The sequence below is a fragment of the Protopterus annectens genome, chromosome 13.part0 (assembly GCF_019279795.1).
Source record: "Protopterus annectens isolate FY-2018-M chromosome 13.part0, PAN1.0, whole genome shotgun sequence".
In the NCBI taxonomy this organism is placed as follows: Eukaryota; Metazoa; Chordata; order Ceratodontiformes; family Protopteridae; genus Protopterus; species Protopterus annectens.
Window position 1 is genome coordinate 420007206 of NC_056747.1, and position 13301 is coordinate 420020506.

Below are 13301 nucleotides of genomic sequence, written 5' to 3' on the forward strand. Positions count from 1 at the left end.
AAGGCTTCCTCGGAGCTGATAATAGTGGAATCCTTTCGGAGCCGATCCCCAGGCCCTTCGGAGCCGATGGAGAAATCGGTTCGGGCCCAGTCGGTATCCTCGAGATCTTCCAGGATGTCTGATTCGGACATCGACAGGGTACTCCTTCGACTCTTCCAGTCTCCGGTGTTCCAAAAGATGGTTTCGGCTCCAGAACATTTGGCTTCGGAGCCGATGGTCCACTCCCTTACAGTTTTTCCTCCTCCAACAGCTTCGGCACCGTTGGAGCGGGTGTTGGTGGAACCAGTGGAGGTGTTAGGGTCAGACCAGACCCTTGCTCCGACTCCGGCTCCTGGGTCGGAGTTCAGTGCACGGACTTCTTCCTTCGGCCCTAGGGGAGAGGCTTCAGGATTGATGCCTTCGGTCCCAAGTCTTCCTCTTGGTGCGTTGGCGGCGTGAGTACCGTCTACTGTCGTGGCCACGGAGGGGGGACCTTCCCAGGATTCTGGTGGTCCCGCCTTCAGGGCTATAAGGAGTGCTCTAGCCAAATCTTCTTTGGCCACCTCCAGTTTCCCCGGCTCCTTCCCTACTCTTGGAGACTGGGTCGTTGGCAGTTCCCCTGTCAGCAAACAGCGGAGCCCCTGGGCCTCAGGTTACCCCCACTGGGGTTTCTCCCCTCTTGGAGGTCCTTCTGAAGCCTCTTCAGATGAACCTCCCAGGAAGAAAACGTGCAAGAGGAAGCACGTTGACTCCCCTGATGAGTCTTTGACATCTGACACCGATCTCGATGATGCAGAGGGTCCCCAAGTCGTCCTCGGATGATGTCTCCTTTGCAGACATCCTTGAAGCCCTAAAACAACGAGGCGGCTGGCAGTCCAAACCTCCCTCTGCTGATGAGTCTGTGTTCCTGAAGGCCTTCGGGGCTCAGCCCTCCGCCTCCTGGGTGTCTCCGCCCTTCGATGAGCTCTTGGATTTGATCTGTCGAAGGGCGTGGGAACACCCGGACTCTGTGGAACCGGTGCCCGCTCGTCCAAACAAATTTCTTTCAGCCCCCCCAGATAGAGAGTTCCTCACGAAAGGTGTGGCTGTGGATGCTATGGTGGTGGCATCTGCTACACAGCAGGATGTAGCAGAGGCTTCTACGTCCATCCATCCTCCTAATAAGGAGTCTAGGAGCATGGATCGCGATGCAAGCGCACCCTTAGTTCAGCGGCCTTTACTTTGAGGTCTCTGAACTACCTAACGCACTTTACGAGATTCCAGAGGGATCTGATTAAGGAGCTATCCGATACCCTCTTAGGTAACCTGCCTGAGGAGCTGGCCCAGACGGTTGGATCTCAGCTGGCTACGATGTCATCCATCTCGAACTCGTCCATGAGGCTCATCTCGTATGCGGCCGAGGGGGCGAGTAGAGCGGCAGGTACAAGCATTGTGCTACGGAGGCAAGCCTGGCTTCACCTGTGTCATTTTGCGGAGGCCTTCAAGTCTTCATTCACCGACGCCCCATTTGATGGGTCCTCCCTGTTTGGGCCCAAGGTGAAAGACACACTTACCCGCTGTGAACAGGAGGGTAAGACTCTGACTGCCGTAGGGGCACGATTTTCCACTCCCTTTCGGCCTTATTCCAAGGCTAAAAGAGGAGGGAAGATGTGGTTCCGAAGATCGCAGAAGTCTTACTCCTCTCAGCAGGAAGGTTCCCCCTCCAGAGGCAGAGGAGGGGGAAATTCATCAGGAAGATGCCGTCCCAGAGGCGGCAGAGGCCCCCGCAACACTGGAGACCGCGAGTCCTTTCGTGGCTCCTCAACTTTTCATAGTCCCTGAGGGATTGCCCGGCTGCTGCTCCGGAGCCAGTCGGGGGTCGTTTTTCGAAGCACCTAAAGGCCTGGGAAAGGATCACTCAGGACCGATGGGTGCTTCGAATTATCGCCGGAGGTTACACCATCCCATTCTGTTGTCCCCCCCCTCAGTCCAAAAGAATCCCGAGCCCACCACCCCGTCAACGGGATACCGCAGCCATAGAAATTTCAAAACTGCTGCAAAAAGGAGCCATCCAACCGGTCCCCGCAGACCAGATCGGATTAGGGACTTACTCAAGATTCTTTTTAGTGCCAAAAAAGACCGGTGACTTGAGGCCCATTTTGGACCTAAGCAACCTAAACCGTTCAGTCAAGAAGCCCAAGTTCCGAATGGTCACTTTACAAACCATTCTCCCGTTGTTGGAGAAAGGTGTTTGGATGTGCTCCATAGACCTCAAGGACGTGTATTACCATATCAAAATACATCAAACGTCCAGGAGACACTTGCGCTTCAGCCTAGGAAGCAGTCATTTTCAGTTTCGTGCGCTGCCCTTTGGTCTCACCACAGCCCCCAGGGTGTTCACCAAATGCTTGGCAGTAGTGACTGCTCACTTGAGGAGTCTAGGATTCCAGGTGTTTCCGTACCTAGACGACTGACTTCTAACTGCCACCTCAAAGCATCTACTTCTACAGAGCCTGCAGGCCACAACATCACTGGGCAATTCCCTAGGAATCACCTTCAATTGGCCAAAGTCTGTGTTACGGCCATCTCAAAGGATAAAATTCATAGGGGCAGAGATAGATTCAAACCAGATGCGGGTCTATCTACCTGCAGACAGAATTCAGATCATACAAAGTCAGGTTCGAGCCCTACTCCCAAAGCCCCAGCCAGAATGGTCTTGCAACTATTGGGATTGATGTCTGCCACAGTTCTGCTAGTTCCCTTGGCAAGGTTACACATGAGAATCCTCCAGTGGCTTCTCTCAACTCAATGGTCCTTTCAGGAACTCCCTCTCAATCATCTAATATGGATCACAGAATCTTGCAGAAGAGACCTTCGCTGGTGGCTAGTGTCTTCCAATTTGGATCATTGACGACCCTTTGCTCTTCCTCCTCCGGCAGCCACGTTGACCACGGATGCCTCCCAGACGGGGTGGGGGGGGCATTCCCTGGGCAGGTCAGTCCAGGGCAAATGGCATCCGGAAGAGACCTCTCTCCACATCAACATCCTAGAGATGAGAGCAGTACTCCTGTCCCTTCAAGCCCTTCACTGTTACCTCCCTCAGGGCGTAATTGCTGTTCACACGGACAACATGTCAGTTGTCTGGTACCTGAACAAGCAGGGAGGGACCAGATCCTATCCTCTTTGCAGAGAAGCGATGAGGGTCTGGGAATGGGCAATCTCAACCAATCGCTTCTAGTGGCAACTCACATACCGGGCAAATCCAATGTCGCCGACAGGTTGAGCAGGACCATTCTCTCTCCTCATGAGTGGTCTCTGAACATAACTATTACAAGACAGATTTTCAGCGAATGGGGAGTTCCTTGTTGCGACCTCTTCGCGACTCCTCTGAATCTAAGTGCAAGGATTTTTCTCCCTATCCCGGCTCGGGAAGAGCCCTATGGGCGTTAGTCCATCCTTGGCCCACCGGCCTGCTTTATGCCTTCCCTCCAGTTCCGCTACTACCCAAGGTAATTCAGAAGGCTTCTCTTAGGAGCAAGATGATCTTAATTGCTCCTTACTGGCCTCGTCAAGTCTGGTTTCCTATCTTGAAACATGCCCTGGAAGGTCCATGGTTCCTGGACCAGATCCCAGACCTACTGACTCATCAGTCGGGACTACTACACCAGTCCCTACACACATTAAGATTGACCTGGCTCCTCCTCTTCCAACCATAGTCAGGAGACATGCACTGGACCCAGAGGTAGTGCATATTGTCTTCAGCCCACAAGTCGACTACGAAGAAACTTTATTCTAGCAAATGGAAAAGATTTGCTATATGGGCTCAACTCCGTGGCCTGGACCCCATTTCAACTCCCGTAGCAGAAGTACTCAAGTTCCTAACCTCTCTTTTCAACCAAGGCTCTTCTGTTTCTACCATCAAAGTACAATTGGCAGCAATTTCTAACTTTCATGAATCCATAGACCCACCTTTAATGAGCAACAGGTTGTGTAAGACCTTCTTGAAAGGTGCTGCTCTATTAAGACCTCCAGTTTCTCATCCTGCACCTCCATGGGATCTGGAATATAGTATTACGTGCCTTGACTTCTTCCCCCTTTGAACCGGCAGCTACCTGTGATTTAAAGTTTCTATCATGGAAGACAGCTTTCCTAGTGGCAATTACTTCAGCCAGAAGGGTTTCAGAACTTCAAGCTTTGTCAGTAAAACCTGTACTTGGTTTTCATCCAGACAGAGTTTCCTCAGACCGAATCCTTCTTTTGTTCCTAAAGTCTGCTCTACTTTATGCTTACAACAGTCATTAGAGCTCCCAGTGTTTTCCCAAAATACTCCAATGAGCGGAATTTATTTTCCACACACTAGATGTCCATAGGCAGTTACGTTTTATTTGGATAGGACCAAACAGTCAAGGAATACAGATCAGTTGTTTGTGTCCTTTGCAGAAAACAAATTGGGCAGCAGTCACAAAGGTCACTATTGCCAAATGGATCAGGGACTGTATTACTCAAGCTTATATTTTTCTAACGAGGAGCTTTCCACCTCTGTCAAGGCTCATTCTACAAGGGCTATGGCTACTTCGGTAGCATTTCATTCTAAGCTTGCTATTGGTGACATTTGTGCTGCGGCTACATGGTCTTCCCCGCATACTTTCATTTCTCACTACAAATTAGATGTGGCATCTAGAGGACGAGCTTCATTTGGTTCCACAGTGCTCAGGAGTGTTTTCCAATGAGCCACCCGGGATTTAGGTGCTAGGGACACTGTCCCATCTTTCAGAATGTAGGCGAGATCGGATCACAACATCTTTTAGTTATGTACTCACCATAACTTCAGATGTTTGGGATCCATCTCATTCTAATAACCACCCTCCTTCCCCTTCCTTGGAGATCAGAGGATATCAGAAGGTCCGAATCCTGTTGTTTCATCTTGAAACATCTAACAATGTTATATAAACAAGCTGTGCATGTGTGCATGAATGCGGACAAACAAGATCTGGGGGATTAGTGGTGGTGCATCCTGGGATAAAGAAAGCTCAGCCAATAAGAGGCCTCGCTCTATAGCATAAGCGTGCCGAGTCGGAGCCGAGGTATCGGCTCCGAACCCATCTTTCAGAATGTAGGCGAGATGGATCCCAAACATCTGAAGTTATGGTGAGTACATAACTAAAAGTTTTGCCTTCCTTTCTGGGGGCACCTGACATCTGGGGCAAGAAAAACTGAAGAAAATGGCGTCGGCTGCCTCTCTTATACCCCTGCCGCACTGATGTCAGGGAAGAAGCGACGACAAACGACGCCGGACCTAGACTTTGGAATTCGGCTGACCGAGGACCCACCTGACGGCAGATAACCCAAGTGTGATGACTGCAGCTGTATGCGCACTCGAACATCTACATTTATGGTAGGTACAAAACTGTACTTTCCCTGTCTCTAAATAGAGTATTCCCAGCTGGATCTCTAAAGCCATTTCCTTCTATGAGCACCTTGGAAAGATCCTCCCTTCTCTTGTTAAGGCACCCTACTAAGGCTGTTCATTCCGTTGAAGGCAGCGCCAGAGGAAGTGATACCAACAACATTCTGGATGCAGACACTTGGTCTTCAGTCCATACTTTCTCCCAAGCATTACAAATTGAACATTTCCAAATCTAGGGCAGAGTACCCCCATCTCCTCCCTCCCTTGATGAGTGTTGGTATTCTTCCTCATGTTAAGATTACTGCAACAGAGGAATAGAAGGACATGGATTAGTTGTGTAAAATCTTATAACGATAGATTCCTTTTTCTCTGTTGCAGTATTCCATCACTCCCTCCTTCCCCCTGACTCTGCTCTTCCTTGGATGTATTTAACCTACATATTTCCCTTAGATGGGTGTTCCTCCTGGGGCACTCAGTTCTGAGAGGGGTGCATACATACGTCACTTTTATAGCTGATGTCTGACAGCAGGCTACATGCAACATACCACCCGTCCCTAGTAGTAAGTCTTTTGTGTACTGGCTGACATTGGATTGTCGCAGCAGACAGCTCCCTCGCATTTAGAATACTGCAACAGAGAAGAGAAGCTCCATTTTGGTAAAATGTATACATCTAGTCTTTCTGCATGTAAGTACCTGTGTTCTTGTATTTCTAATATAATTTGCTATTATGTGTGACTTGTGTGCCGAGAATATTTAGCAGCTGGAAAGAGTAATACTGGTGAAGTGTTGTCAGTGCCACTAAGGCAGATGATTCACACAAGGTCCTGTCATTCTTTGCACAACATGCTGCTGCCTTACACTGCCTCATAATTTCAAATGGAACATGCTGGTAGTTGTAAAGTACAAGGGTGATGATTTCAAAATCTAGTCTACCTCCAACAGTTAGCATGTGAAAGTACAGTTGCATCCCTTGCATTTCAAGTTGTTTTCTCCAGAGTTTTGAAGTAGTAAACATCTCAACTTGTCATTACTTCCCAGTGCAGTATGTATGCATCTCTGGTGTTAAACTTGACTTGTTTCTGCAGTGTAAAAAATTCATCTTAAACTGTTGCTCTGAGATTGAGAATTTCTGGATGTCCCATCAGGACATGGGATTTAAGTGCAGTGATTGTTGATGGCCCCTGCTGTGATGTTTTGAATGCCGAGTATTATGTTTGGGGGTGAAATGAGCCACTCTGGTGGTTGTCATTGGAAAGTAGGTCAACTGTTGGTTGATTATACTGTTATGGAAACTGGAAGAGACTTGGGTGGGTGGTGTATACCATAATGGAAACTACTTGGAAAACTGCTTGTCATTCCTGACTGTGATGCTTAATGAGTTGGAATTGTCTGAATGCAAAATGGCGTTATGGAAATGCAAGGACAACTTGGTTTTCTAGACATCAAATTTAAAAACTGACAGCATTCCTAGATTGTTCTGCTAGCTAAACTACATTGGAGAGGTGAACTTTTATATTTTTATTGTGCTTTGCTTACGTCTTTTGTAGTTGTTATAACCATCAAATATTTAATGAAACTGTAATTAATGGTCATGTAAAACTGCTTTTTTTGCAGTGTCTGAGGCATTGGTCTGATTTTTTTGTGGCTTTAGTTGTATACAAGTGTACACTAAAGGGAGTTGTATGCTTTTTATAGGTTCGCTCTCTAGAGAGTTTAAAAGATTTTGGTGAGTGTGTGATAACCCTTCAGGAGAGTGTCATCAAAAAATTCCTACAGGGATTTATGGCTCCTAAGCAAAAGAAGAAGAAACTACAAGACGATTCTGTAGTTAAAATGGAAGAAGTTGATGAAGAAAAGAGATTAGCAGAAGAAGCAAAGGTATTTCTTCCTCAAACTACAGTTTTGATGCAATGCTTGTGCTCCATAGTCTTTCTAAGTAGCTTCTCAAATACTGTAGAAAGTGAGCTTAACTGAAGAAGCAAAGGTATTTCTTCGTCAAACTACAGATGTTCTTCGTGTTTCACTGTTGCAGTCATCACACTTGGCTTGTCTGCCTGCAGGTAGCCCTCAGTTGGCCTGAATACCAGAGTCTTTGGATTTCTGTGTCTGATGCTGTCGCCTCTTTCATGACGTCAGGTAGTAAGAGGTATAAAACATGCAGCCATTGCCATTACTTCAGCTTTTCTTGCCGAGCGGAACCCGAAGCAGAAGCAGTTCGCAAGTGCTGGTCAGCTGCAACCTGAAATTTTCATTATTCGAGTTTCAGACTTGAAGTCTTCTAAAGCTAAGTACTTCATTGGGGATCATTTTTTCTTGCTCTAACCGATGTCAAAGTTAACAATTGTCTTGCCTGTGGAAAGCAAATACCTCACAGAGATTTTCATTCTTAATGCGTCACCTGTTTAGGCCCAGACCACGACATTCCTTGCTGTCGGTTTTGTGCCCTGTTCAACGCCCGAACTATTTGTCATCAGGCTATTTTTGTCACTAAATTCTTTAGCCGTATTCCAAAATGGCTTTGATAAGCCGTCCGACTACTGATCTTCCAAAAAACGTAAGGGTAAAGGCAGAGACCGCATAGGTCCAAAACTGCCAACGACAGTGCCATTAAAGCTAGTCACCATTCCGCCGGTACTCAGGTGCTTTCACAGCCCTTGATACCCGCTTCTACAGATTAGCAGGCCTCTACTGAGACCCATTTGGAGTCCGGTATACCACAAGATGCTTCGACTATAGAACCTGCGGATGTCTCTACCTTCGATGGGTTAGAAGCCACTGTGCAGGCATTGGCTTCTGAGGGTGTATTCAGACCTTCCGATGTTCATATTTAACTGCCGACTTAGTTTATGACTAAAACTACCGAATTTCTCAGGCGCAGAGTTCGCACTATGCCTAGGAAACCAATGACCAAAGCGCATTCTCAAGCTCCCATGCCACAGAAGCAAATACTTATGATGGCTGAAGACTTTATTACTTTAATTAGGGGAAGCCAGCCTTCCCCCTCTAAAAAAACAAACAATTTTTCTTTCGATTCTATGGATCATGAGTCCGATGACTCTGACCTCTCTGATTACCAGGACATACCCTTATCTACCTATGAGGATTCAGATGCAGAGGATTCCATTCCCTCTGCCTCCCCACCAGAGGACTTTTCTTTCGGTGAAACCCTGCATACCCTCAGCATTTCTGCTGGGAGTGCCAAGACTGCCCACAGTCCAAAAAAACAGACTCGGGGAATTTTTAAACTTGCCTCAGCACAGGCTCCTAGTTATCCCCCCTGTTCTGGAAATTGTAGATGTCTTCATGGAATCTAATCTTACCCCTGATACTTTGCCACAGCTCCTTGAAAGCCTGACAGGTGCTACAGAGTGCCGGACTCTCACAAATTTCTTTTCAAAAATCCCTCTGCGGATCCAGAGACCATTTCCCAGGTATAGGTTTCTATAGGTGTTAAGGCTATTACAGCCAAAAACACTCCTTCGGACAGGGATTCTAGGGCTTTCGACAGATTGGGGAAGAAGGTATGTACCTCTGCAACTCTTGCCATCAGGGCTTTAAATTACCAGTTTCACATGTTGAAGTACCAGCAGCATATTATGGAACTAATTAAACAAAAAATGATGATTCCTGATTGTGCAGAAAATAGACTTACAAGAGTTAATGTATTCTGAAAAACCAAGGTGGAAAACATTGCAGTGTGGTTTTGATGCCTTAGAAGTATCTTGCAGGACTGCTGTCACTGGGTCTGTTCTGAGAAGGCATGCTTGGCTGAAGGAACAAATCTTGCCAGACCATGTCGAAAGCAAAACTATTAGATGCCCCATTACACCAAGAATGTTTGGCACAAAAGCAGAAGTTCTTAAAAAGATGGAGGAAGAAGCTAAATCTATGCAAACTGTTAAAGATTTCCTACAGGTGCAGTCACCTAGATTCAGTAGGCATTGGCCTTCTAAGAACAGGTCCTTTCCAGTCCCTCCCAGCCCTTCTCAGTCCAAACCCAGGGGCAACATACCACCAAGACCACAGTCTCAGGGTATGCACATGTCTAAACAATGGAGTGCTCCCACCTCTAAAACAGGTAGTGGTAAGCCACCCTCTTAATGAAAAAGTTCAGAATGACTTGTCCTGCATCCTTCCCAGCCACGCCCAAGTACTTGCGCCCCTAGGAGGAAAACTCACCCTGCATGCAAAAAACTGGGAGTACATTAGCCAGGACAGATGGGGCTTGAACATTGTATCCCAAGGATACAGATTCTACTTCCACTCTCTGCCAACCTCAAGCGGATTGCCAGACCTTCCCCCAAACCAGTGGGCAGAGGCTCAAAAGCAAGTACTTTCTCTTCTCAGTATCAGGGCTATTCAACCTGTTCCACTAGAGCAAAAGGGGCAGGGTTTCTACTCCAGACTGTTTCTGGTGCCCAGAAAAGAAAACCCTTGGCACCCTATCCTGGATCTGTCAATTCTCAATGCTTTCCTGGTGGTACTAAATTTTAAAATGCTTACACTCCAACAGCTGCTTCCTATGCTAGCCAAGGACTCCTGGATGGTCACCCTAGACTTAAAAGAAGCTCATCTGCACATCCCTATAAGGGAATCTTGCAGGAAATGTCTATGTTTCAGAGCAGGATCTATGCACCATCAGTTCTCTATGCTTCAGTTTGGCTTGTCTACTGCACCCAGGGTATTCGCAAAGTGCCTGGCTCCAGCCATTGCATACTGCAGGCAGAGAAAAATTCAAATTTGCCTATACTTTGATGACTGTCTGATTCAGGCGGACAGTCAGGAACTGCTACTACAGCACCGAACATTTGTAAAGAGACTCCTAACCTGTCTGGGATATACCATCAACGAAAATAAATCACATCTGGTACCCAGCCAAAAAATTGTATTCCTGGGAGTAAGCTTGAACCCAACTTTCCAGTTGGCATTCCTCACTCCAGAAAAGCAGGCTTATTTGACAAATTACTTGAAACTACTGGCCACCCAAACCCAGCTATCTGCAAGAAAAATACTGCAAGCGCTAAGGTTCATGGCCTCATACATTCTCCTAATTCCATATGCAAGACTGCATATGAGGAAACTTTAGTGGTACTTAAAATGTCTCTGGTGTCAACATTCTCAGGACCTGAAAATAGTAATTCCTATCATTCATTGCCTAAGGACAGAGTTCTTTTGGTGGGCAGAGGGCTGCTACCACAATGAGAGACTCCCTTTCACTGAACCCCCCGCCACCCAAACCCTGACAACAGATGCAACAGACTATGCATGGGGGGCTCACATGGCAGGCAAATGGAGCCCTGGACAAGTACACCTGCATATCAGTCAAAAAGAAATGTTAGCTGCACAGAATGCCCTTACAGCCTTCAAATACATTTTCCTTCCAGGACAACACCACAGTTAATGTGGTACATAAACGGGGGAACTCATTCCTACCCACTCTGCAGGTTAGCCTTGGCTCTGTGGATCACAGCCTTGAGCAATCAAGTGCACCTGCAAGCTCAATTCTGCCATGCACAGAAAATTCACTGGCAGATGATTTAAGCAGAAATCTAATGGACCCACACAAGTGGAAAATGGACCTCAACTCATTGAAGCTTCCAATCTGCAGGTGGGGAACACCAGAGGTGGACCTCTTTGCTTCCCCCCAGAATCATCAATTGAGCAAATTCTGCACCAGAACTCCCCACAGCCAAGCATGGAAAGTGGATGCCCTTTCCTTTACATGAGAAACTATCTCAATCTATGCCTTTCCCCTCTGCCTTATCTCTCTAAAGTGCTACTCAGGATCAAACAGGACAGGCAAAGGACAATCTTGATTGCACCAGACTGGCCACGTCAGCACTGGTACCCATTTTATGCAGTCTGACAACAGTGCCACCATGGCACTTGCATCAGATCCCTTCTCTGCTATCCCAGCAGGAGGGCCAGATTTTGCATCCTCATCTGCAAACCCTGAACCTAGCAGCCTGGCTTATTCCCCGAGTACATCATCAGCAACCCTCGGCAAACAGGTGCTGGATGTCATCCTTGAGGCCAGGAGGCCTAGTACTAGGAAATCCTATTCAGAAAAGTGGAAAAGATATCATTCTTGGTGGCAGTCTCAGGGAAAGGACACAACCGTGCCCTCCTTACCTCACATCCTAGATTATCTAGCAGAGCTGCTCCACAAAGGCTTATCCTTCTCCAATTAAGATTCATGCCTCTGCCATCTCAGCTCATCACAATACTGAGCCCACCCCTCTTTTCTCACCCTCTGTACCTGAGAGGAGCTTAACAATTTAAGACACCCAAGGAGAGCTCCCACTCCTGCATGGGACCTTAACTTTGTACTAGAGAAACTCACTCTTCCCCCTTTTGAGCCTGCTGCTACAGCATAATTAAAATTCCGCTCTTGGAAAACAGCCTTACTTCTAGCCATTACTTCAGCAAGAAGAGTGTCTGAGTTTGCAGGCCCTTATGGCTGTGGAACCTTTCTGTATCTTCCATGCGGACAGGGTTTCCCTCAGGACTAACCCATCATTTACGCCCAAGGTGGTATTTAAACCAATCCATCCATTTTACCCACTTTTTTTCCCCTAGTCCTTAGAATAAAAGGGGAAAGGATCCTGCACTCTTGGACGTGCACAGACAGCTTAGGTTCTACCTTGACAGGACTAAACCTTTCAGAAAATCTGACCAGCTGCTAGTCAGCTGTGCTACAGGGGCAGAGGGCAAGGCCATTTCAAAGTAAACCATCTCCAGATGGATAGCACACTGCATCCATTTCTGCTACAAACACCATGGAAAACCTACCCCACAGGGGATCAGATCCCATTCCACTAGGGTTACCTCAACCTCTACATAGGGAGTTCCCTACAAGGGACATCCTGGAAGCTGCAACCTGGAGTTCTGCCACTTACCTATTTTTTCTAAATCCAGAGCTGGATTTTCTACAGCAGTCTTACAAGGCCTGCTGGCCAGCCCTAATACTTCTTGACTTCCTCCACCCTTCCTCAGTTTGGGAATCAACCCAAGTGTGTTGACTGCAACAGTGAAACAAGAACATAGTACAGTTGTGTACACTTAACCATAAATGTAGATGCTCTAGTGTATTCACGTTTGCAGTCCTCCCTCCAGCCCCCTGTCGTATCTATACTTTCTACCTATCCTCTTTTTTTTTTTTTTTGGCCTTATCTTATGACAATGGTATTTACTTTTTACTGGAGGTGTTCCGCACCATGTTCCTATTTTGGGGGCTCCTGACATCTAGGGCAAGAAAAACTGATGTAATGACGTTGGCTGCATGTTTTATACCCCTGATGAACTGACGTCATGGAAGAGGCGACAGCATCCGGCTCAGAAATCCCAAGACTCTGGTATTGGTGCTGACTGACTGCTACCTGCAGGCAGATAACCCAAGTGTGATGACTGCAACAGTGAATACACTCTAACATCTACATTTATGGTAAGTGTACACAACTGTACTTTTTGATGCTATGCTTGTGCTCCATAGTCTTTCGCAGTAGCTTCTCAAATACTGTGGAAACTGAGCTTCCCACTAACCATTAGTCATTGTTTTTCTTCTAAAATTGTATACCATACTGCTGATCTGTGTCCCCAGGACACGTGACTTAATTTGTCATAAACTTGGAGCAATCCTGAGGGACATGTTCCTTCACAGTGTTGGTGCTTCATAATGTAAATGCTTTTTTAACATTTCCTGTAGCAACTTAATTTTTTGCATGTGCTGTAGCTTGCTGTCTATCAAGCTTCCCTCTTTCAGCCATTCAATTTTGTTCCCCCATCCTAGGTATGTATTGCTCCTTACAGGTGAAAGCTAACCTGAGAGGCTGTCATACAGTGGTGGTTTGTGTCCTCTTTGGCATCCCTGTGATAAAACTGTTACTTGATTTACTCCTAAACCCCTTCCAAACCCCTCCCTTACTGAGAGGAACAA

General features: G+C 46.9%; 1 protein-coding gene across 1 annotated transcript in view; it reads left to right on the top strand.

Annotated features, from left to right (window-relative positions):
• Positions 1-13301, top strand: part of BAZ1B (bromodomain adjacent to zinc finger domain 1B) — a 2173382-nt gene that overhangs the window by 1234888 nt on the left and 925193 nt on the right. Inside the window, exon 13 of the mRNA XM_044054836.1 lies at positions 7061-7243. Coding sequence (XP_043910771.1) covers positions 7061-7243 — 183 coding nt within the window. The remainder of the gene's footprint in view (positions 1-7060; positions 7244-13301) is intronic.